This window comes from Aethalodelphis obliquidens, unplaced genomic scaffold (genome assembly GCF_003676395.1).
Source record: "Aethalodelphis obliquidens isolate GAN/ISIS:26980383/991018 unplaced genomic scaffold, ASM367639v1 scaffold42, whole genome shotgun sequence".
NCBI lineage: Eukaryota > Metazoa > Chordata > Mammalia > Artiodactyla > Delphinidae > Aethalodelphis > Aethalodelphis obliquidens.
In genome coordinates this window covers 8,232,119-8,257,857 of record NW_020837986.1, presented here as the reverse complement: position 1 = coordinate 8,257,857, position 25,739 = coordinate 8,232,119, and the positions used below count along the sequence as shown (strand labels likewise).

General features: G+C 52.2%; 1 protein-coding gene across 1 annotated transcript in view; it reads left to right on the top strand.

Annotated features, from left to right (window-relative positions):
* Window positions 1-17,458, top strand: part of VSTM2L (V-set and transmembrane domain containing 2 like) — a 35,441-nt gene extending 17,983 nt beyond the window's left edge. The window contains exons 2-4 of the mRNA XM_027078331.1: window positions 5,939-6,108; window positions 7,687-7,737; window positions 16,087-17,458. Coding sequence (XP_026934132.1) covers window positions 5,939-6,108; window positions 7,687-7,737; window positions 16,087-16,362 — 497 coding nt within the window. The 3' untranslated portion in view covers window positions 16,363-17,458. The remainder of the gene's footprint in view (window positions 1-5,938; window positions 6,109-7,686; window positions 7,738-16,086) is intronic.
* Window positions 17,459-25,739: the final 8,281 nt, after the last annotated feature.

Genomic DNA, 25,739 nt, shown 5'->3' with positions numbered 1-25,739 from the left:
TGCCGCGGAGCGGCTGGGCCCGTGAGCCATGGCCGCTGAGCCTGCGTGTCCGGAGCCTGTGCTCCGCAACGGGAGAGGCCACAACAGTGAGAGGCCCGCATACCGCAAAAAAAAAAAAAAAAAAAAATTAATGTGGATCACCTTCCAGTGTCGGGTGCTGATGCCATGTCCTCGTCACAGAGTTAGGAGAGGGAGCAAGAACCTCTTGCCGATTAGGGCTGCCCACTTTCAGTGGATGCAGGAGAAACTGAGTTCCCCATCTCTGGAGGTGTGCAAGTGGGATACAGACGTGTGGAGCCTGGTGACTAAACTCAACCTGATAATTCAGAACAAATTCTGATGGGAGCTGATGGACCCCTGGGTCTTGGTCATGCCTGCTGGTCAGACCCAGGTTCAAATTCCAGCTGTGTGTGTGTCTTGGGCAAATGATGTCACCTTTCTGAGCCTCATTTTCCTCATCTGTCTAATGGGAGTGAGTGGATTAGAGACTGTTAGAGACGATGTCTGCGCCATGCTAGGCGTGCAGTAGGTGCTCCGTAAATGGTGGACGACGGTGATGATGATTTGTGGCTGCACCGCGCGGCACGCAGGATCTTAGTTCCCCGACCAGGGGTTGAACCCATGCCCTCTGCGGTGGAAGCTGAGTCTTAACCACTGGACCGCCAGGGAAGTCCCTATTATTATCATTTTTAAACAAGGCTCCCTGGGTTTCCCTCCTTTCCTCCTTGGTTCACACCATCCCTTTTATCCTCCTTGGCTTGTCAGTATCCACGCCTCCTTCGGGGCCTGGCTGAATGACCAGGCCACCTCCTCCTCCCTCCAGAGTCCCTTTCTCCCCCAAGTAGGAGGGACCCCTCCCCTTCCAATGCCCAAACCATGGCTCTTAGGACATACATCACTTTCTCCCTCAGGCCGTCTGAGCTGGTGGGGGTCTCAGACCGTGATGTACAATCCCCATTGTATACAGGAGCAATCTGAGGCTCAGAGAGGGGGAGAAATTCTCCCAAGGTCACACAGCAAGTCTGTTGGCAGAAACAGGCTCAGTCCCTCCTCCCCAGCTCAGTCCTGTGCTCCTGGCAGTTATCTGCACACAGCTTCTCCCTGGGGGGAAGGGGCTTCCTTGGGGTGGAGCCCAGACAAACCTTCGTGTTGCTGCCTCTGGAACAAGAAGACTCAGATACGCCATCAAATGTCTAGAGCCTCGGTTTCCCCACTTGTCCTGAGGATGCACTGCCCCCATCACCACTGAGGTTGGAGTCAATGGGATCCTGAGGGTGCCTCCCCCAACCCATTCCACCAAGTGCCTCCAGGCAGGGTCTGAGGGGATCAGAGCCCACCGTGGCGAGGAAGAGCTGGTGGCTACACCTGCAGACAGCTCTCCTGGCTCCCAGGAGTTCTTGGAGCTGGGTTCTCCCTCCATTCTCCCAGCCAGTGCCCCTCCCCACTCCAGCTCAGGACCATCTGACCCACCTGGGGTTGGGGGGAGCAACACCCCCTCTGGAAAGCCTCCCTTGATTGCCTCAGCCTGGGTGAAATGCCTCCTCTGTACCCACCCAGGCCTTTACGCTCAGAATAAAACAGACTCCCCACCCTGTCCCAGAGGAAGGGTCCTCTCCAGGACCTTCCAAGGCAGGGTTGGCCATTTGGGACTGTTCCTTTTTAAGAAAGAGCCCTGCCACCAAAAAGAGTTAGAATTCTCTGGGAGTAGCATGGCCTTGGGAGTCAAACAGTCCTGGATTCAAATCCAAGCTCTGCCGCATGGCCTTGGCAGGGTTACCACCCTATGCTGGGCCTGGGCCGCCTCCTCTGAGCATTTGGGACATGTGAGGGAGAGGGGAGCGAGGCTGGCCCAGCGTCACCACCTGCCAGGACACCCGCCGTACGTGGCAACTGAGCAGTGGGAATGTGGCTAGTCTAAATTGAGATGTGTTGTAATCATGTAAAATACATGCTGGATATCCAAGACTTAGCACAAAAAAGAATGTAAAATATCTCATTAATAATTTTATACCTGTTGAAATAATTTTTTGATATCTTGGGTTAAATAAAATAAATGATTAAAATTAATTTCATCTGTTTAAAAAAATTGTTACTTTTTAAAATACGGCTATAGAAAATTTAAAATGCCGTATGTGTGTTGCCTGCGTGGCTTGCAGTTGGTGTCTGTTGGACAGTGCCCTCTAGAGGACAGTTATTGGGATCCGGGTTGGGGGATAAGGGCTGTGAGTTGGGGGTGAGAGGGCCTGAAGCCTGACCTTGCTGACCCCTGGCTGCTGAGTAGCCCCAGGCCAGATACTGCCCGCTCTGAACCTCATTTTCTGCATCAGTAAGAAGAGCTGGTGGGCCAGGGTCAGGGTTTTTCAGTCAGCTGGGGGAGCTTGTGGGCAGGGGGAGGCTGAGTGAGGGTGGATGGAGGCTGGCCCTTCCCCGGGTCACCCTCATGGAAACCCCACCCAAGGACAGCCCATCTGTGCCCTTCCTTCCACCCATGAGACCCAGATGTACCATTTCCCATCCTCCTGTCGGACAGATGTGCTTCCTCCACTCAGCCATCTCTGGGAGGAGAAGGGCCGTGGCTGAGTCACGCAGGCCCAGGCTCCAGGGCTGGCTTCGCCCTTCCTAGCTCTGTGATCCTGGGATGAGCAAACCCCCCACCCCCCAGTAGCTCTGGACCCCCTTTCTCCATTTGCAGGAGGGAGAAGTGTGGGTACTTTCTGATTCCCATTGCTCAGGCAGTGGCACCTGGAGAGGGTCACAGCTGTGTCCCTCCCACTGTCTCTTGGCCAGCAGGGTCACACTGCCGGTTACCTTGGATCCAACTAGGGGGCCTCACCACTCTCCTCCTTCCTCTGTTTGCAAAGGGTACCGGGTGGGCAGGGGCCCGGATCAAAGCCGAATCCGGCTGTCCCAGAACCGGGGGCCAATGGCTCGCTCTGATCACCTCCCAGCCCTCCTGGTGGCTCGGTCCTCAGCGGCCCCCTTCAGTCCTGCTTGAGTTGGCAAGTCAGCATCAGAGCAGGCATGGAGGGCTGAGCCTGGCCTGGGACCCTCGGACAGGCCCCTCCTGCCTGTGGACGCTGCTCCACCAATGACAAGCCAGGTCTGCTCATTTGTTTATTCAAAAAGTATTTATTGAGCACCTACTATGTGCCAAGCTGGGGATATATCAGTAGACAAGACAGGCACCACCCCTGCCTCCTGGAAGGGAAAGCAGACCATAAACATAAATATTAGCTGCGCTGTCCGATACAGTAGCCGTTACCTACAAGTGGCCATTTACATTTAAATTTAAATGAATTTAAATGGAATAAAACTTAAAATTCAGTTCCTCATTCACACTGGTCATATCTCAGATGCTCAATAGATACATGTGGCTGGTGGCTACTGTATTAGCTCAGATACAGAACATTTTCCTTGTCACAGAACGTTCTAGTGGACAGCACTGTTAGTACGTGGGAAGGGAAGAGGGATTTGAAGCACTGGGTTGGGGCAAAGGATGCAGTTTGTTTGTTTGTTTTTTTAATACAAATTCAATTTTGCAATTTTCTTCTCATTTAAAAAATTTTATTTATTTGTTTATTTTGGCCGTGCGGCTTGTGGGATCTTATTTCCCCGACCAGGGATCGAACCCAGGCCCTGGCAGTGAATGCGCCCGAGTCCTAACCACTGGACTGCCAAGGAATTCCCAGGGATGCAGTTTTAAGTGAGGTGGTCAGGGTAGGCCTTGCTGAGGAGGTGACATTTGAGCAGAGTCCTGAAGCAGGGGAAGGAGGGAGCCATGTGAGAATCTGGGGGAAGAGCCTTCTAGGCAGAGGGAACAGCACGCGCAAAGGCCCTGAGGTAGGATCTCAGCTGGAACGTTGGAGAAGCAGCAAGGAGGCCATCGTGTCAGGAATGGAATGAGCAAGTGGAAAAGTAGCTTGAGGACAGAAGAGACAGGGATTGATTTGTGTTTTGCCAAATTACCTCTGGCTGCTGTGTTGAAAATAAATTGTCGGGGAGCGGGCTGGGAGGTCAGTGAGGAGGCTCCCCTACTGTTACGGGTGAGAGGTGGTGACGGCTGGCCCAGCATGGGGCAGTCGGAGTGGGCAGAAGGGACCAGATTCAGGAGATGTTCTGGAGGCAGAACCCATGGGATTCCCCAGAGATTGAAAGGGGGTGTAAGAGGAAGAACGAGGGAGGCAAGGGCAACTCTACAGTTTGGGGCCTGGGCACCTGGAAGGCAGAGGCGGGTGGGCGGGTACCTTCCTCCAGGAGCCTGCTGCCCAGCTCTCAGCTGACCGCACACCACGCCTGGCTTGTGTTCAGTAACTCCAACAACACCCATTCTTATTAAATGGGCCTTGTTATGCAACAGCGGCCAGTCCCTCCCGAACCTCAGAGGACGTGGGCAGCCTGAACGCATGACCCTGGAGGTCAGGGATGTCACAGACTTTCTCTTAGCCCAGAGATTCGTTGCTGGAGTCAGGCTCCACTTGGAAACCCTCTGTGCAGAGCAGAAAAAGCAACTTATCAATCCCGAACCTCCCACAGCCCTCGGGATCATGGGGAGGGGGTGGAGGGAGGTGGCCCCAGAGCAGTCTCTGGTGGCCCCCAGTCAGACTCTGTCCTCCTCCTGCCCTGAGCTGAGCGGTGCCTTTTGGACCACCGGGGCTGCAAGGTGGGCTTGTCTGCCCGCTGGGTCGGGGTGTCTGGCGGGCTGCAGCAGCAAGGTGGGCATGGGATCGGGGCACTGATGGATGCAGCATTCCCTGGGTGACCTGCCTGTTGCCAGGTGTCTTTCCAGGGTGAGAAAATCTCTCCTGAGAAGAGGAAAGGATTCTAATTACATCTCAGGACAGTATTTGTTTGGAGAGACGAGTGTCAGAACACATGGTGGGGAGCGGTGCCGGGCCGCACTGAGCGGGGATTTGTTTTCTCTTACCTGCCAGCCTGGTGGGCATGGCAGTGGGTGGAGCTCCTGCTGGGTCCCAGGAACCACCTGCTCTGGGATTTGGTGGGTGAGCTGGACCCTGCTGGAGGGATGAGAGGCACATGTGTCTCCCACCGCCTCCTGGGGCTCTTGAGAGGATGGAGGATATATCACACCTACGAGGTGCCAGGAGATGTGTAGCCACAGGAGAGCTGGTCCCTGTTCTCATGCAGCTTGCACAGGCAGTGCAGGCAGTGAACCGATGCAAGACCGTGACCATTCCCCAGGCAGGTGGGAGGTGGGGGGTTGAGGGAAACCTACCCACGTGGTCAGGGAAGGCCTCTCTGAGGGGACCAAGTTTCAGCTGAGCTTTGAGTGACTTGCTGGACGAAGAGGGACCAGGGGAAGAACATTCCAGGCATTGGGAACAGCGAGGGCAAAAGTGAGGTGAGAAAGTGAGGCATGTTCACAGGACAGAATGGAGACCAGGGGGAGGTGGGCAGGGCTTGCCCCCCAACCTGGTGCAGAGGGGACCCGAGGAAGGGTTCCGAGGGGGCCGGGGGGGTAGGTCTGATTTGGTTTTGCAAAGACGGTGATGAACGCTGTGCCCTGGGGTGGGGAATGATCCAGAATGGGGGCAACTGGAGAAATCGGGGAAGAACTGATGAAAACAGCAGCTTCCTCCCTGGCCTCCTTGCTCACACCTTCCAACCAAGCCCTCCTCGGATCCATCGCTCCCTTCTCGAGAATCTGGTGCCCGCGGGCTCCGGGATCAAGGCCCAGCTGTGTGGGGCCTTCGGGGCCCCGGGCCTACGCCTTCATCCCCAGGTCTGGCCAGCTGCCGCCGCACAGGCCTCTGCGCAGCCTCGCGGAGCTCGTCTAGGTGCCCCACCTGCAGCCAGGCCACACCCGCCCGCAGGCGCGGTCGCTCCGTCTCTCTCAGCTCCAGCCCCCGCACCAGCCCCGGGCCGCCGGCCCCGCTGTTTCCTGAGCCCCGGCCACCCCTCCCCCGGTTTCTCTGCACAGCCCTGTTCACAGAGACGCCCCACGACATGACGGCGCGGACGGGCGAGGACGTGGAGATGGCCTGCTCCTTCCGCGGGAGCGGCTCGCCCTCCTACTCGCTGGAGATCCAGTGGTGGTACGTGCGGAGCCACAGGGACTGGACGGACAAGCAGGGATGGGCCTCGAACCAGGTACCGCCCCTGGGGAGACTTCCGAGTGGGGCTGGGAGAGCCCTGGCCCACCCACCCCCGGGGAGGAGTGTGTCTCTGCCCCTCATCTCCTCGGAGGGGCGTGGGCCCCGGCTATGTTCGTCCTCTGAAGCCCCCAGCTGTCTCCTTCCCTTTTTCCCCGGAACGAAAGCCTGTTTGTGGGGAGGGGCAGGGGGCGGAGCCAGGCTGAGCACTTGGGATGGGCCCAGGAAGAAGGGCCTTCCAAGGAGTAGAGTCCCTCCCTTCGTGTACAGGTGGGGAAGCAGGCCAGAGGGACAGAAGCTGTCACACACACGTGTACATGCATGCCTTTCCACATACGTGCAGGCACACGAGGCCGCCCAGTCACGGCACACACATTCACCTCCGCACTCGTACACGCTCCCACGCACACACTGTGCCAGCCTGCGGCGGGGAGCGGAGTGCAGACGCTATTGGTGTCCCCGCCCACGTGCCAGGTAAGCACCATCCCCTGCCACCAGCCCCGCTGCCAGCACTGCTGAGGGTTTTCTCTGGACAACAGAGCCTGCTGGCCAGCAAGGCAGGCTGGAGGAGCGCCCCATCAATGACTGACGGGAGTTGGAGGGTAAATACCCCAGCTCCCTTGCTCCTCCATTGGGATAACTGAAGAGCATCCTGCTCCCTTTCCCCCAGGTGCCCAGTGGGAGTAAGTTCCAGTTGCCCAGGGGGGTAACTGGCTTGATGACATACCCATTATTGACTTCCTTCCCTCTTTTGTCTCACTCACTCATTCCTCTCCTGATGCTTCCTGGGATCACCTACCAAATAAACCACTTGCACCTGAATCTTTGTCTTAGGGTCTGCTTCTGGGGGAACAAACTAAGACACTCTCGTTCTTACGCTTGTGTATATGTAAATATTATGCAAACACATATGTGTCTGCCCACCTGTTCACTTATGAACACTTACATGGCGCACCTTCATATGCACATACGGGCATGCTCACACATTCTTGCATGTTTCATGAAATGGCCTCTAACATATTCACAAATATATATTAAACTCATCTAGCTCCTGGAGGTGTCAACCCCCCAGCACACAGGCTCAGAGGACTCCAGTGGTCAGAGAAAGCCCTTAGGCAAAGAGTTGCAGGCTTTGTAGTTGGATGCCTCTGGGGTCAGCTTGCCGGGGGATAGCATGTGGGCAGGGCTCCGACAGCGTCTGCTGCAAACACTCCTGAAAACACAACACATTCACAGATAGAGAGATGCAAGTGTACAGACAGACACTCCTACAGGCACACCAAGCCCGAATAACTTTTGCCTGTTCACATGTACCCTCCCTGTATATCTCTAAATACCGTATATATCAGAATGTTTGGCACATGCACAGTCAGTTTTATAGGCACCTCCTTTATCTTCCTTTGCTCTGACTCACCTCCATGCCCTGAGTGGACATAGAGCTGAAGGACCCCAACCTCTAGACCCGTAGTCCCCAGAGCATCACTTGCGGTTACGAGAATCTTAGCCATTGCTCGTATCCCCACCCCGTGATCCTAACACATTGTCTCTGTTTTCTCCACCCTCCCGCTCCCAACAGCTAAAAGCATCTCAGCAGGAAGACGCAGGGAAGGACGAGACCAAAATAAGTGTGAGTTTTGGTAATGACTTCTCACAAGGGCTCTAATGGAGGACACAGCTGTAATTTAAAAAAAAAAAAAAAAATCCAGTTCAGCAGGGAACTTGGGCAAGAAGATGGAGGAGAAGGAAAAAAGAAGGGGGAAAAATTGGCCTGGCTCTGTTTTTTAAAAGCCAGAGGTTTTTCAAGTTCATTGAATGACAGGTACAAACAAATGACGGGGTGAGAAGACGCATTCTCTCCTGTTGGGGCCAAGGCTGTGTGCCTCCCTGATGCTTCATGTCTGTCTCAGCAGCATTTTTTATTTGGGGAACCAACAGGGTATAATGAGACTGAGCCGGCTTTTTTTGGCCCATCACGAATGACTGCTGTGGCATCTCATGGTCACTTGGGTCATCTGGCTCCAGACGTGAGGCAGGACAGGGGGACTACAGCTGAAGGATTTCAAGACTGGCCGGGCCTTCTAATGCATTGACTCTTTATCGTTGCTCCATCTCTATGGGGAAGGGCAAGCTTTCGCCCATTTTACAGGTGAGGCAACTGAGGCTTAGAGGGGTCAAAGCCTTGCTGGAGGTCGTGACTTGGCTGAGCTGCCTCCAGCTTTTTGTCTTCAGGCTACACTGGAGCCCAGTGAGGTGGGGCACCCAGGGGACTCAGGGATTGACAGTTTTTGTAGAGGAGGGCACCCAAAGCAGGGCCTGGAAGAGGCAGGCAGGATCGAGAAAAGAGACTGTGTAGAGGGGACCAGCCTGGTGACACATGTGGCCATGGGACCAGGTTGGGTTTGTGCACGGGGCGTGTGGTCAGCCTGGCAGGAGGTTAGAAGTCCACTGGACACATACTCAGAAGATGCAGGTGCCCGCCGGGGTATGAATGTGCATGTGTGGGAGTGACCTCCAAAATCACTCTGTTCTGTTGCTCCTTCTGAAGTCCTTCAAGGACCTGCGGGGGAGCTCGGAACCCCAAGGCCAGTTAGATGCAGAGGAGCTCCCTGAGCGGAAGTCACTGTAAAGAGTGGGCATCGGGAGGCATGAGGTGCTGTGCCAGGCACTGGAGGTGGCAGAACGGAGGCAGGGAGGCCAGGAGGGAGGCTCCCACAGAGGCTCAAGCAGGAGGTAGGCAGATGACAGGCAAGGGCCTTCAAAGCATCATTTGTGCAGTCTGCCTGGGGCCTTTCTGAGTTGCGATCTGGAAATTTGAGCCATTTCCAGCTCAGGACAGCTGCTGGTCCACCCTCTCTAAATCCCTAGCCCTCACCCTAACCCTCTCTCTCTGCCAAGGGCACACCCATACGTAATACCCCATTTCTTGCCCAAACGCCCATCAGTTAAGCCCAGGAAGGTAGAAATCGGTGTGTGTATTAATATACCCCGTTCATGGCAACTCTCTCGCCGATGATTTTGTTTGGGGTTTAAGGAGCGTCTCAGGCACAGGAGAGAATAATCTAATTGACTTAGAGGATTAGATTTCAGGCTGTTGGGCCCCACGTGAGGGGAATGCGAAGGTGCTAACTAAATAAAATAAATGTGCTCAGCATGACTGTGCAACCCCCACCCCATCGTAGCCCCGGCGATTCTTGCACCAGCGGGGGCTCTGGGGCTCTGGGGCTCTGGCTAGGAAACTCACAGACAAGCACAGACCCAGTTCCTTGTGCAGACAGCGTCTTGCACGTGACCGTTCTTAAATACACAGACGCGCAGTTAGTGGACACCTGTAAGCAGAGGCACACCCCGGTTTCCTGCAGCTTAGGAGAAGGCTCAGACTTTTTTCTGCGGGCTTTGAGGTTCTGTGCAACTTGCTCTGCTCACCCTCTGGGCTTTCTCACCTCGCTTGACCCGGCTCACACTGCCTCCTTCCACCCGCTGCCTTCCAGCCTCCCATTCCTTCCACCTCTGGGCCTTTGCACAGGCCAGTCCCTCTGCCTAGAAAACTGTTCCTCTCTCTTCCTTCAGAGCTCAGCTCAGCAAGCCTCCCTGGACCCTGGAACTCAGCCGGCATCCCTCCCTTCTCCCTGCTGGCTGCATTTCTGTCTGCACTTATCCATGCCTGTGAGCATTTGTCTCAGGCCTGTCTTCCCCAGAGACAGTGGGGCTGGGACTGTGCTTGCCTGATTGACTGGTACATTTCCAGAGCCTGGCACAGCGCCTGGCAGGTAGTTATTTATCAGGTGACTGTCACACGTACCCACACACCCCCAGGCCAGTGGCAGTGTAAAGCCAGACACAGATTTTTTTTTTTTTTTTTTTTTTTGCGGTACGCAGACCTCTCACTGTTGCGGCCTCTCCCATTGCCGAGCACAGGCTCCGGACGCGCAGGCTCAGCGGCCATGGCTCATGGGCCCACCCGCTCTGCGGCATGTGGGATCTTCCCGGACCGGGGCACGAACCCGTGTCCCCTGCATCGGCAGGCGGACTCTCAACCACTGCGCCACCAGGGAAGCCCCCAGACACAGATTTTGATAAACGGACATGCCAACACTATGTGCATCATGCCTGTGCATGGATGTGTACAGGGGACGTGCAGCCATGAAGGGACTTGTGTGAAACTATGGGACCTGGGGACCGCAGGCCCTGTATCTGCAGGAGCTAGATGAGCCAGGCAGGAATTCCAGCCCCATAGCCCCATGTCACCTAAAAATCCCGAGTTGCATGGAATAATCTCCCAATTTTTAACTGTTGGGACCTGATTTGATTTTTGAAAAACTGTGAAAACCAAACGGCTCAGTCTCCCCGCTGGTAGCGTCAGCACCTGGGGGGCCTCAGGTTCGGAGGAGGAAGTACAGTGAGTTTCTGGGAGTTTGGTGTGGGCAGGGCTCCATGATGGGCTCTGTAACCCATTGGGGCCGCCATGGTGGCCCTGGGCAGGTTGAGATACGGCAGTGCTAAGTGCGGGGGTGCGACAGTGAGGACACAGTGGAGCCAGCCCTGAATGTCACAGGACCTGAGTCCTGGTCCAGCTCTGCCAGTTCCCTGGGCCACTCTTTCCCCCCTTCACAGCTGTCTAATGAATATATGAAAACACTCTGGCAACTGTGAAATTCCTCCGGATTTGGCCATGTGAATGACAGTGGGTAGTAGAGTGGAAACTTAATATGAGTATTCGAATCACGTGACTCCTATTCCTAGCATGTGTGGAGCGGGGAAAGGAGGCCCAGCTTCTCTACAGGAAATGGGAGGGAATGAAAAGAGCTCAGAGAGATCATTTATATGGGAGGACAGGCATCTGTGATGATGATGATGATAATAATAGTAATGATAAAGCAGCTGACATTTATTGAGTGCCCGCCATATGTCAGGAACCATGATGAGTACTTTACACGAATTATCTCATTTAACTTGGGGCCTGGGAAAGGACCCCCGGCCTTAAAAGTGTCTCCCTTGGGAGCTTGTGTATGCTGAGGATTCTACCGTCAGGGCCTTATTCCTGTGGCTCAGGTAACTTTTGCTATGTCCATTTTCAAGTTCTGGAAACTTTTCTTTTGACCTAACTGAAGTTCTGTCTTTTGGAATTTAGGTTAATTTCCCCTTAACCAGTTTTGCAAGTTGAGATGGCCCCCGACTTCCTAATTGTAAAATAAGGTGAAATTCTCCACACACCTTTTTTCCCAGGGGGCTTACCTGCCTTCATTACTGTTAGTTCTCCTTTGGTCTAACCAAAGTCATTTGTGCTGTAGATTCAGTTCATGTAACCTGTTTCAGTCCAAAATAGCCGTGGGCAGCCTGGGTCTCCATGTACGTGTCGCCTCGTGCTCCAGCCCACTTATCCTAAGCCCTGCCTCCTCTCCAGCTAAGCCCCAAAAGCCAGGTACATCCAAAGTGGCCTCAGGAAGCATACTGCAGCCCCCGTCCCCAAATCTCCATAAATGGTTAAAAGGCAGCTTCATTGGTCAGATCAATCAAGTGGCCCTACAGGTCAAGCCCCTGTTTACCCCGCTTGGCTGCCCCACAGGTATGATACACATATGGATACCGCATCTTTTCTGGTGTGGGGGATGGGGGCTGGGACCACTGGAGCAGCACATGAGGTCTGCATCCTTCACTAAGGATTAACAGGCCAAGTGGCAGGTCATGGTGTATTATGACTTTATTTTCTGCAGTAGACGTTTCTGTATTTTCTTGAAATTCCTGCCGTGATCCACAATATACAAAGGGCATGGAACTCTGAAGTCTGAAAGGGAGGCAAGATTCATGTGGAGTCAAAAATCACTCCATCCATCTTGGAAATCCCTTGAGACATCCATAGAGCAGCCGGCCTCTGGCTGGGACTGAAAAGATTCCTCTGTGAAGGCCATGGTCACACACTCCCAGTCCCTGCTCTCACGGTACTCCCAGTCAGTGTGGGGGATGGATGTTAATCCAATAATCCCTCATGATAAAAAGTAAAATTACAACTACGACCAACAAAATGAGAAGGAGCGCAGCCAGTAACAGAGGACCTGACCTAGTCTGGTGGGTCTGGAGGGCTTCCTGGAGGAGGTGGAGTGAGGTGAAGTGAGCACTGAAGTGTAGAGAGGTTGACTAGAAGTAGGGGGAACTTCTCTGGGTGTGTGTGTTGGAGGAACTGCAGGAGGCTGTTGTGGCTGAGGGGAAGGTGGGGATGAGACCCCAAAGGTCCCCCCAGCAGCCACTGCTGGGAGCCATCAAAGGAAGCGTTCTCAGTTGGGGGCGTTTTGGGAAGATCTGTCTGGCTGTCACGGGAGGACGGATTGGAAGGAGCCAGAGTGGCTCTGGGGAGACCCTGGAGGAGGCTGCGATGTCCTGGCCAGTGCCTGGGGATCTGGATTCTGGAGAGTAGGGGAGGGGGCCCAGTGATGTTTAGAGGGAAGGTCAGTGGGATTCAGAGATGGATTGTGCCCGAGTGTGAAAGGAGCAGTGGGGATGACGACTTGGGAAGGTCTAGCTGGAATGGGTGAAGCCTTCTGGGGCCCAGATTTGGGGAGACTCTGGGTTGGGTTCTGGACATGCCAAGGGGCTGGCGGCTGGGTGTTGCTGACGGAGGCACGGGAGTGGCGGAGCTCAGGGCAAGCCCTGGCCTGGGGCAGGGACCCTCTGACCCCTCTTCCCCACCCAGCACCTTCCCAGGGCCACCACGTCACTCCTAGGCTGAGGCCACGTGGAGGAAAGGTCTGGCACCATGGTCGCAAATTAGCATCACCCATTCTTCCTGGCTCGGCTCGGGAGAAAGATCCCAGCCCGCCCACCTGATGGTCTGTGGGCTCCTGCCGTGTCCAGAAGGGCCTGGGCCGTGGGCAAGCAGGGAGGAGGCTCAGCTTGGTCCTGGTGTGGACTGGCCTTGCCTCTTCCAGCACAATTAGGTGCTTAACTGCACTGCTAAGGCCTGTCGATGCCTGTGCCGAGGTGATTACGATTTACAGCCAGGCTGCCGCCTGGGGGTCTCTTCCCCTCATAGCCTCTCCGGCTGTGTTGGAGGCCTGGGCCGCAGGATTTTTCTGCCCAGTCTGTGAATGTTGAAATCCAACAGGCTGCTCCACCACCCACAACAAGCCTGGGTAGGATGATGGGCCCCCTCCCACAGGAGATGCTTCTGAGGCAGGACTGGGCTCCCCCAAGACGCGGAGGGCTGGGGGCCTATGGAATGACGGGGGAGGGGGTAGAAAGACCTGTGGTTTACTGGTTCCGGGAGGCTCCCCAGAGATGTGGTTAAGGCCTGGTCTCTGTCACCAGCTGGGTGGCCTTGGGCAAATCACTTCACCTCTCCGAGCCTCCGTTTTCTGGCCCATACAGTGGGTATCCCAGCAGTGCCTACATCATGGGGTTATTATGAGGTTTAAATAAGGTGTAGACTATTTAGCGCATCATTTCACAGGGATCAAGCGCTCCATAAACACTAGCTACCAGCAATACCGTGACTGTTGTTACTGTTTATATTACTTGCCTTCTCCGGATGGTGCTTAAAGGCGCAGACCCCTGGGGCTGGGAGGGAGCAGCCTCTGATGTGTGTCCTCTCCCTTCGTCCTGTTGGAAACCAGCTCCCCGGGGTGCTCGGTTGCGGGTGTGAGGTCTGGGTTTTCCGTTAGACCTGGAGCCCGCGCGGATGTCGCTGGGGTCTGGCTGATTCACAGGTGTATCCCCAGCGCCCAGCTCGGAGTGGGCGCTCGCTAATCGTCAGCTGGATGGATGGATGGATGGATCTAGCCCAAGAAAACCGAGGCCAGGGTGCTGGTGACTTGTCAGGGTCAGAATCAGCCTCCCAGCACTGTCTGCTGTGCTCCCTGTCTCCCTCCTCCTCCCTGAGGGGGGAGGCCACACAGGGGCGACAGGGCAGGAGGGAGCTGGTGCCCAGGCCTTGGCCTCTGGGCCGGGGCTGGGCGGAGAAGGGGGCTGGGCTCGGTGCTCCCTCCCTAGCGCTGCTCCCAGCCTTCACATTATTACTCCATTAGCGCCTTGTAGGGTTGACAAATGAAGGATAATTAATATCCGTGAGGGAAACAGATGTTGAGGTAATTCACTCCCCGCTGCGCATTTGCAGCAGCATCTCCTAACTCTCCTGAGAGCTTGGCAGGGCCGCAGGACCTCTCCGTGCCCTTGGCCAGAGGTGATGGAATCAGCAGGGCTGATGGCCTCCAGCTGGGCCCAGCCCCAGTACCCGGAGAGGAGGGGTCCCCTGCCCAGGCGGGCAGCTGGAAGAGTCTCCCGCTGCTTGCTCTGGTGGAAAGGTGGGAAGTTCTGCCTCTGTCCCACCTCCTGCTTCCTGCTGTGCCGTAAGCCCATGCTTTCCTGCCTCGTGGGGGGATGACGACCAGCCAGGAAGGCTCAGAATAAGGGAGGACGGGCTAGGCTCCTTGTGGCTGCCCACTGCTCTCTTCCCTCCTGGAGGCTGGGAAACCCCCCTTGGCCCTGCCAGCTCTGCGTGACCCTCTGTGGGCCTCTGTCATGCCTTTGGAGGGTTAGAGTGCATGGATGCATGGACTCAGGCCTGGGGTCAGTTCCCGGCTCTGCCGTTCACTGACTCAGTGCCCATGGGAAAGTCGCTTCTTTCAGAGCCGTAGCTTCACTATCTGTAAAGTGGGTAGGATCATATATACATGACCTAAAATCAAAAAGCATAATATCTGGGTACCACTTCATTTGGAGAAAGGAGCTAGAGTGAGACCATTCATTTAACAAATGTTTTTATCGTTATTATTTGCAGGGTACCAGCCTCTGCGATGGTCACTAAGATGAACAAAATAGGTATCATCCCTGCCCTCATGGAGTTTATAGTTTAGCCAGAGAAAGAAACAAAAATCAAGTAAACAAACTGGTTCTCAAATTGTGATGACCGCTAGGAAGGAAACACACGGGGAGCTGTGATTGAAGGCTTTTTGGAGGAGGTGATGTTGGAGAATGAATGGGAGTCATGGAGACAGCACCCAGGCAGAGAGACCAGAAGGCTGTGAGGCCAGAAGGAGCTTGGCATCTGGGAGGAAGGGGCCAGGGAAGCCGGAGCAGATTAGTGGGGTGATTAGAAGTCACGTGCGTGAGTGCCCGGCCGCACATGAATGCACTCCCTCAGAGACCGTCCTCTTCCTCATCCTCATCCTGGCCTCCTCACTGCAAGGGTGATCGGCCGGGGTGTCCTCCTCCAGAATTTGGGGTGTGGCAAGAATAGGCAGGCTGGTTGTCTGTCCCCATTGCCCACCCCCCAAGGGGAGAGGGACCAGATGGGCTCAGCACTGGGGCCACAGGTCTGAATCCCACTCAGCTCCATCCTGGCCCTGGCGAGCCTGCAGTGCCAACTGGTGGTGAAATCATTGGGCAGGGGGCCCGTGGCTGGTGGTTGGGGACTTTTCTCCCCTGTTCTGTGTAGGTGGGGCAGGGGCTACAGGAGGTGGGGCAAGGCTCATTTTGGTTGTAAGAAATAAGGGGACAAGGAAGGATGGAAGCCCCCTCCCATTACCACCCCCCCCCATAGGCCCAGCTGTTCTCTTTGCAGTCTACCCCAGGTCCTCAGCCCTTCCCTGGGCTCCACTCCAGAGACAGCCATGGTGGTGAGGCCACTGTGTTCCCTCCCATCTGTTTTCAAACTTGCACACACACAAGCCATCAAAACCAGTGTATTTTCCCGTGTTTCTTTCCAGAAATGGCATCACACCGTATGTAGGAGTTTTGCAATGAGATCTTTTCACTTCCTGCATGTCCCTGAGCTCTAACACGCCTAGTTCTAGCTCATTCTTTTTCACTGCTGTGCAATAGTCCACTGAATGAACTGACTACTGCCTATTTATCTGATCTGTTGATGGCCATTGAAGTTGCTTCTACTCTTTTGCTGTTAACTCCGCGTGCCCTCGTGGGAGTGTCTGGGGCCCCACCCACGGAGTGGGCTCCTGTAGCCAGGTCACCGTCTCTCTGTCGCCCCCAGGTGGTCAAGGTGGTGGGCAGCAACATCTCCCACAAGCTGCGCCTGTCGCGGGTGAAGCCCACGGACGAAGGCACCTACGAGTGCCGTGTCATCGACTTCAGTGACGGCAAGGCCCGGCACCACAAGGTCAAGGCCTACCTGCGGGTGCAGCCGGGAGAGAACTCCGTCCTGCACCTGCCCAAGGCCCCGCCCGCAGCGCCCGCCCCGCCGCCGCCCCCCAAGCCCGGCAAGGAGCTGCGGAAGCGCTCGGTGGATGAGGAGGCCTGCAGCCTCTAGACTGATGCCCAGCCCGCCGCCGGCCCGCCCTGCGCCCCTACGGCTGTACCGAGTGCATGAGGAGCCGCTGGACCGCTGGGGACGGGACTGCCCAGGTCCAGCTGCCTCCCCATCCCGAGACCGCCCGTGGCCCCCACGTCGGCCCTCCTCCGACCACCCCTTGGCTCAGCATGTAAGGCCCGCCCAACCCTTCCCCTTCAGACCCTCCCCGTGACCTGGCTCAGAGACGGTGGCCCGGGCACCGAGGGGACAACCGCCCCGGAACGCTGGGGTGGGGCACCAGGCCGGGGCCGGGCTGCCCCCTTGTGTCACCAGCTTCAGTAGAGTCCAGTGTTTCGCTTTGCTTGCTTGTCCCCCATCCCGTCCCAAGCTGGGGCCTCCCAGCCTCACTCCCCCTCCTTCCAACCATCCCCTGCTTGGACCTGGAGGTGTGGACAGTGACCCCTCCCCAAATTCGGACTTGAATCTTCTGAGCAGAACTGGGGCCTCTCCTCTGGCAAAGAACTGGGAGCAGAGCCCCCAGGAGAGCTGTGGCCAGTTGCCAGGGTGGCTCACAGGGGCCCTGGGAGGAGAGGGAGACCCCACTGCCTCCAGGTGGGTCCTTCATGTTCAGCCTCCTTATACTAAGAAACAGCTCCCTGCCCACCCCAAGGCAGGAATCTGCCCCTTCACATGGCAAGTCGGAAGGAGGGCCTTTCCTTTCTGACCCCACGGCCCCATGCAGAGTTCTGCACCAGCAGGACCCCTTCGAGGGGCTTCGAGGCTCTCCAGGAGCCCCCTCTGCCAGCTCCTAGTGTCCCAGCCGCCTCCCAGGACCCATGCCGAATCCACCCAAGGGCCTGGGGCTGTTGGGAGCCGAGGGCCCCCCAATACCAATCCCCTCACAATTCCTGATCGGGGGCACCCACCCCCTGGTGATTTGTAAATATTTCTATTGGGCCCAACACCCCTTCAGAACTGGCTCAAACCTCTGGCCGCACCTCAGCGATGGAGTCGGGGGACGTGGGAGAGGCTTTGCCTAGGGGTGTGTGGGTTACCCTGTACACATGATCCAGTCCGTGACTACCGGCCAACCTGAATAAAGCGATTTAAAAAAGCCTCTGGGCAGTGTCTTTCTGGGGCATTTGTATCTGGGAGCAGCACCACCAGAGAGGGGCAGGTGGGAAGGGCTTGGCCAGCCCACGCCCCCGCCTCACTCAGCATCTTCTCGCTCCTGCTCTCTGCCCCCCAAGCACAGAAGAAGCACTGGAGGGGGCACAAGAAGTCAAAGGAAAACCAGCCTTTGTCCAGGGCCAATCCAATTACCAGGCACTTGAATTATTCTCAGATTTTGAGATAACTACACATACAGAAGAGAGCATAAAATATGTGTACACTGTTCTGTGAATAAATAAATTATAAAGCAAGTAGGGGTGAGCTACCAGCTTATCAAGCAGCACCCCATAACCGAACCCTCTGCCCAGCCCATGCCTTCCAGATCACCCCCCTCCCTCTTAGAGGTCACCACCACCCTGATGTTTAAGGTCATCCCATTCTCAATGTTCTTTTTACACGTTTACTACCTATATGTATATCATCTTAATATAGTTGAGTTTTGTCTACATTTTTTGAGCTTTATATGCGTGGACTCATACCATATCTAGTCCTTAACGCACTGCTGTATTGTGAGATTCATCCGTGTTGTTTCATGTGTCTGTAATTTGTCCATTTTTATTACTGCATGACTATCTACAACTTACCAACTTATTTATCCATTATACTGTTGACAAAAGTTTGTGGTCCCATCTGGGTGCACGATAATTAACAGCACTGCCCCGAGCATGTGAGCATGAGGGTGGACTGGCTAGGCTGGAGGTTTAGGCACTGCACTTTAGGGGTCTCGTTTTCTCCTCGGGTATCACCATCCCCATACTACAGTTGAAGAAATGGGCTCAGAGAGGTTAAGTGGCTCGCCCAAGGTCACAAGGTCACAGCTATCGAACCCTGCTCTGCCAAGCTGAGCTCCTGCTCCCACTATGCCCTGGGCTCGGGACTCCCCCTGGCTCATCCCAGCCTAGAGTCCCACCCGCCGTGTGAGGGCATGTCAGTTAAGCCTTGGTAGCCACTATGGCTAGCTGGTGCCTCCTTTGTGCATCTACAGAAATCACGAGCATCACCCACACTGAGCCTGGGGCATCTGCCTGCCCCTGAGCTCCCCTGCCAGCCAGACTGAGCGAGCCTCCCTCAAGGGCAGGGACTGGGAACTGTTGAAATGATGACTGACATTGGCTGAGCACTAAGTGTGTCCCAGGCACTGTGCTGACCGCCACAGCAGCCCCAAAGAGAGGCATGTATCCTGTTTTGAGATGAAGAAACTGAAGTTCAGAGAAGAGTGGGCTGGAGGCTGGCTGGCTGGCTGGCTGAGGACATGGATAAACCAGGCTATGAAGCAGGCAGGGCTCTGGACCGGTTGCAGAATCCTTGGGCTGGATGGTCTATGACCTGTGGTCCTTTCAGGCCAGCAGCCAGTCTTTATTCCATGAACATGGTCCCTTCTAGAAATGCCCAAGTGCAAGGCAGACCCTGAAAAGCCCAGGTCCCTCTGGGAAGGTCTGGAGGGTACAGGCTCATGCTAGAGTGATAATACTTACAGGTCTTGAGCACCTCCTATGAACTAGTGAAAGACTTTCCACAGGAAATCCTGAGGCTCCACAGGATCTCATTTCACCCTCCCCAGGGCTTGTGTCTCATCTCCGGTCCCATCCCCCTTTAGAGGGGTCCCCACCTCCTTGGAGGGATTTTTCTTGCTCTATTAGGAATGCAGCTCAGGGGAAAGAACAGTGTCTGGGTTAGAATCCTGCCTCTGCCCACCCTTGTTTCAGGACCCGGGGCAAAGCTCTTCATCTCTCTGAGCCTTAGTTTCCTTTTCTGTAAAATGGGAATGCTCCCAGGGAAATGCAAATCAAAATCATAAAGAAATACTACTTTGCACACACTGAGATGGCAAGAATCAAAAAGACAGAGAATAACAAGTGTTGGCAAAGATGTGGAGAAATTGGAACCCTCATACACTGCTGGTAGGATTATAAAATGATGCAGCCTCTTGGGAAAACAGTCTGGCAGTTTCTCAGAATGTTAAACATAGAGTTACCATATGACCCAGCAATTCCGCTCCTAGGTATATACCCAAGAGAACTGAAAACATATGTCCACACAAAAACTTGTACATGAATACTCACTCATAGCAGTGTTATTCATAAATAACAGCCCCAAAGTGGAAACAACCCAAATATTCATCAACTGATGAGTGGATGAATAAAATGTGGTGTGTCCAGACAATGGAATATTATTTGGCAATAAAAAAAATGAAGTACTGATAACATGCTATACTGTGGATTATTCTAAGGGATAATCAAAACGTTATTCTAAGTGAAAGAAGCCAGATGCAAAAGGTTATGTATTGTAGGATTCCATTTATATGAAATGTCTAGAAGAGAAAAAAATCTATAGAAACAGAAAGCTCAGGATTTCCCTGGTGGCACAGTGGTTAAGAATCTGCCTGCCAATGCAGGGGACACGGGTTCGAGCCCTGGTCCAGGAGGATCCCACATGCCACAGAGCAACTAAGCCTGTGTGCCACAACTACTGAGCCCGCATGCCACAACTACTGAAGCCTGCATGCCTAGAGCCTGTGCTCCGCAACAAGGGAAGCCACTGCAATGAGAAGACCGTGCACCACAACGAAGAGTAGCAGCTAAAAATAAATAAATTTTTTTAAAAAGACCCCTCCTCCTTTAAAAAAAAAGAAAGCAGACTGGTGGTTGCCAGGGCTGGGGGAAAGGAAAATGGGGAGTGACTACTAGCGGGTATGTGGTTCTTTTTGGGGTGATGGAAATGTTCTAAAATTGATCGGGGGTGTTCTAAAATTGATTTACACAACCTGTAAATAAACAAAAAAAACAATGAAATGTTAATATAGTACATTTTACATGGGTGAATTGAATGGGATGTGAATCATATCTCAGTAGAGCTGTTGAGGGAAATGGGACTCTCTTAACGACAGCCCAGTGCCCACATGCCCACAGCAGGCACATGGGAGGCACTTGGAAAATTCTGGTCGCTATTAATATTGCTGTGATTTTTATGTGGAAGCCAAAGCCAAAGTGTGCTGACCTCAGAGCAGAGCTGGAGGTGGCAGCCTGGGGGGTGGGGCCAGGGGGCAGCAGAGAAACAGGAGACCTGGGAGAGGGAAGTTCTTAAAGGGGGTCCCCAGGCCCTGCCCTGAAAGCTCAGAAAACCCCCCTCACACCCCCAGGTTAGTTGTCCCCCAGTATAAGAATAACCCAGGGGAGGTGTTTTTCTAAATTCAGATGTGCAGGCCTCCTCTTGGCCTTCATACCCACACGCAACCACATCTACAGCTAGTGCCCCTGGCAGTTCTCATGCTTCTGAGTGACTCCAGCCCCCCAGCTCCCTTGGTCTTCAAGGCCCTGAATTCTGACCCAAACCCTACCCACGCTGCCTGCCCAGCTGCCCTCAGGTGTGGACCCTCACAGGGCTCCCCTTTCAACTCTACCCCAGAACCTCCCTTTCCATCCCCTGCTGGGTGAGAATGGGGGAAACTGACAGCAAGGATCAGGCCTCTGCCCCCTCATTCTTTTTTAATTAATATTTATTTATTTATTTGGCTGCACCGGGTCTCGCGCGGGATCTTCGTTGTGACATGTGGGATCTTTAGTTGCAGCATGTGGGATCTAGTTCCCTGACCAGGGACTGAACCCAGGGCCCCTGCACTGGGAGCATGGAGTCTTAACCACTGGACCACCAGGGAAGTCCCGTCTGCCCCACCCCCTATTCTTGATCCTTCATCCTAGGATTCAGAATGTGAGGCAGGGACGCCCCATTTCAGAAGGTGAGAGAGGGTCAAGCAAGTTTCACCCAGGGGCTGGACCCTCCCAGCACAGGGCAGGACTGACTGTGCTCCAAGTCGCTAGTAAGCGCTAGCTTATGATTAGCTAACCAGAAGGGCAGGGACCGTGCAGAATCATCCCAGCAGTTCAGTAAGAAGCCAGCTTGGGGCAGGGGATAACGGAGACCTGGTCCAGGGAGAGGGGGAAGGAACTCAGGAGCCCCATCAGGATCCCTGGAAATGGGTGAGGCCCGCTGCCCTCTTGGGGCCCACACATCACCTAATCCTGGGGCCATCTGAGTCATGGCAGCTTGTGAGCAGCCCAGGTTTGGGGCTCTATCCCCAAAGATTCTGACCCAGTAATTCTAAAGTGGAGCCCAGGAATCTATATGTCCAACTGGATTCTGATGGAGGTGGCCAGTGCAGTATAGTTGGAGAAATATTGTACTATATGATTCTTTAAAGAAAAAGACACAGATAACTTAAAAAAAAATACTTTTTTATAAAAGTGGGTGTTTGTTTCACTTAACCACACGCCACATATAGACCTATCTCATTTTTGCTGCTAACTGGAGAGCATTTCAGCAGAGGATGCACCACAATTACCCTCCCCACTTGCCTCCTGATGGACATCTAAGTTATTTCTAATGATTTGCTATTACAGGTAATGATTATCTGAGTATGGCTCTATGAACAGCGTGGCACTCTTGGGGTATTTCAGAGTGTGTGAGAAATCCTTAAACATGGAATTGCTAGCACCAGATATTCTATCAAATTGCTCTCCTCAAGCAACCTTGACTATCTTAAAAAAAAATTTTTTTCGAATAAGCTAATGTTAAAAGTTCAAAAGAGAATTACATTCTGTTCCCACCCATCCACAATTTCCCAGTTCTTCCAGGAGGCAATTACCATTAGGAAGTTCTTAACTCTCCTTCCCGTTATAGTGTGTGTGTGTGTGTGTGTGTGTGTGTGTGTGTGTGTGTGTGTGTTTGTATGTGTTTAAATACCAGATGATAGTGTGATATACACAGTTCTGCATCTTGCTTTTTCCACCTAACAATCTACCTTGGCGATGGTTCCACATGTTTACTGGCTGTAGAATAGCCCGTTATATGGATGAACCATGATTTATGTAGCCAGTCCCCTAGTGATGAACACGGAGGTTGTTTTCAATCTTGTGCTATCATAAACAATGTTTATTGTGAATTTCCTAGAGTATAAGTATTTGCGCGTACATGTGCAAATATGTCTGTAGGATAAATATTTAGAAGTTAGAATTGCTGAGTCAAAGAGTTTGTGCATTTTTAATTTTGGTAAATATTGCGAAATTGATCTCCACAGAAGTTGGGCCAACTTACACTCCTGCAAGCTGTGTTTGTGAGAGAGCAACCTGTTTCCTGATTCCCCCACTCTCATGTTTTGATCCTGGTCAAACTGTTGGCTAAAATGGGATGTCATGGTGGTTTCAATTTGCACTTTTCTTATGACTGAAAGTGAGCATCGTTTTGCTTATTTAAGAACTATTTGGGGACTTCCCTGGTGGCGCAGTGGTCTAGCATCCGTCTGCCAGTGCAGGGGACACGGGTTTGAACCCTGATCCGGGAAGATCCCACATGCCACGGAGCAACTAAGCCCGTGCACCACAACTACTGAGCCTGTGCTCTAGAGCCTGCGAGCCACAACTACTGAAGCTTGCACACCACAACTACTGAAGCCCGTGTGCCTAGAGCCCGAGCTCCACAACAAGAGAAGCCACCACAGTGAGAAGCCCGTGCACTGCAAAATGAAGAGTAGCCCCCGCTCGCTGCAACTAGAGAAAGCCCACATGCAGCAACAAAGACCCAACGCAGCCTAAATAAATAAATAAACAAAACAAAACAAGAAAAAGAACTATTTGTACTCCCTTTTCTGTGAACTGACAGCTCATAATCTTTGCCCATTTTTCTATTGGTTTGCTGGTTGTCATCTTATTGATTTATAGGAGCTCTTTGTGAGATGAATTGAAATATTTTTCTCAGTCTTTTCTTTGTCATTTGGCTTTGTTTTTGGTGTTTATTTTTTTCTCCCAGGTAAATTTTAAAAAATTGTTAAGTACTTTATATCTATTAATCTCTTATTTTATCATTTCCATATTATGTTTCATTTCTATAAATGTAAATTTTACTCTTCAGGGATTTAAATTGCTTCAAAGTATGAGATAAGGTTCTCATTTTATTTTTTTCTAGATAGCTATTGCTTATCTCAACACTATTTTTCCTCCACTGATTTGAAATGTCATCATTATCATATTGCAAACTCCCACATATATATGGACCACTTCTCAACTTTCTTTTCTACCCCCCCCCTCCCCAATTCATGGGTCAGTACTATACTGTTTCAATTGTTATGGCTTTATAACATATTTTAGCATATTCTAAGGCTGTTTTCTACTTCCCTTTCTGTTTAATTTTTGTTTCTAGAACTTGCCTGGATTCTTCTTTGCTTTTCCATGTGAACTTTAGAATCAACTTCTCTAGTTAAAAAGAATTTGATTGTTATTGTAGTTGGGATCAGTAAAACTCATAAATTAACATAGCCAGAACTTGCATTTTATGACAATGCCTTCCTATCGTATCTCAACACTCCCCTCCCTGGTAATGCCCTCTCATTTTGTCTGAGACTTATTTTGTGTGCTTCTAAAAAGAGTACTTAAAAAATAACAGATTTTTGAATGAACAGAAGGATTATATATGGACTGATATGTGTAATACATGTGAAATACAAAAGATGTTATTTGGAGAATCTAGGTGGTGGGTATATGGGTGTTCTCCGTATAATTATTTAAACTTTTATGTATGTTTTAAAATTTTTATAATAAGATGTTGAGGGAGAAGAGAGCATTTAGATGTTTCCTTCCTACAGACTTTGCATTTTAAAAAATTAATTCCAAAACACTTGTGTTGCTGCTATTGTGATGTAATCTTTTCTTCTGCATGTCTTCTAACTAGATGCAGCTGGCATAAACATGAGTGCTATTAGTTTCTGTATTTTAACTTTTGTATCCAGCCACCTTATTGAATTTTTATTGTTTATAATAGTTTTTCATCTGATTACTTATCTCCCCAAGTAAGATTATCTTTCTTATTTCTTTCTGATCTATATAAGCTTTATTTTTTTTTCTCTTGTCTAACAGCATTGGCCAGTTCCTCCAAGATAATGTTAAATTATGGAACTCATAGAGGACATCTTTGCCTTGCTTTTTAGCTTTAATGTGAATGCTTCTCATGTTTCCAATGTTGCCTTTTGAATATACATCTGGAGTCTCCTGTGAATGATTTAGGAGACTCGAGTCTTATTGATGAGACACCCAAACACTTCAATGTGAATGCCCATTTCAAGTTGGCACCATCCAAGCCAGGTTCCAGGAATATGCCCACCCCACTCCTTAAAAAAAAAAAAAAGGGAAAAAATGACTGGACCATCAGGTACAGCTCTGAAAACCAACAGGTATGGCATTTAGAGAATGGACTTTGGGGTCTGATAGACATGGGTTCAAATATCAGCTCTGCCACTTCTGAGTTATGTGGTGTGAGGGCCACCTCCCCTCCCTGAACCTCAAGTGTCTTTGGGGAATTGAAGGGGACACTGTGAACTCAGCGTCTAGCACACTGAGGCTGTTCTCATTCACCAGCATGGGGGAGGGCAGGGCCTAGGACTCTGCATTGCTAACACAAGAAAGTTTGTAAGCTGGGGGGATATCATATGTGCATAGCAAGTAGTCTGAAAAGACATCCATTAAGCTGAGAGCTGTGGTCACTTCTAAGGAGTGGGATAGAAGGGATATATTCCAGTAGGCTGAATATTTGTAAAAGGCAAGTTTTATATCTGTACCTTGAAATGCATACAAATGTTTAAAGAAAACCAACCAAGAAACAAAAGTAAATAAAACGGGGGTGGGGGGGCGGTATGTAAGATGCCAAGGTTGGCAGGAATCCTAGTATGTCTGAGTCCCCTTGACAAGGTCTCTTCCTCCAGTGATGAGAAGTGTTCTCCCTCTGAAGGAAGCCCTTGCTGACCCTACACAGAGCAGACCCTGGAGTCAAGTTCACCCCACTCCTCCTCTACCCTACTCTCCCACCCTCTTCACACTCTTACTTCTTTTTTTGCTTGAGTTAATCCTGATGTAGTTTAGATATCCACACTCCTTTGAAGTCACTTGTCTCAGTAAAGACCTGCCCACTCCCAGACTCAGTGTGTGAATCTCAATTAATCTAAGCTATGGGCTTTTAATGAAGTCCACAGACCACCCCTACCAAGGGTCTGTGGATGGAATGCACGGGATTCACAATCTTGCATTGGGAAAAAAGAAAAAAAAAACTATTTCTTTCTTTTCATTAAACTCCAGCTGAAATTTATCATTTCCTTCTATTACGAATGTAAGCAACAAACCACAGTTATCATTAGCAGTAACTTGTGACTTTGTCACCAATGGAAATCACAAATATTTTCA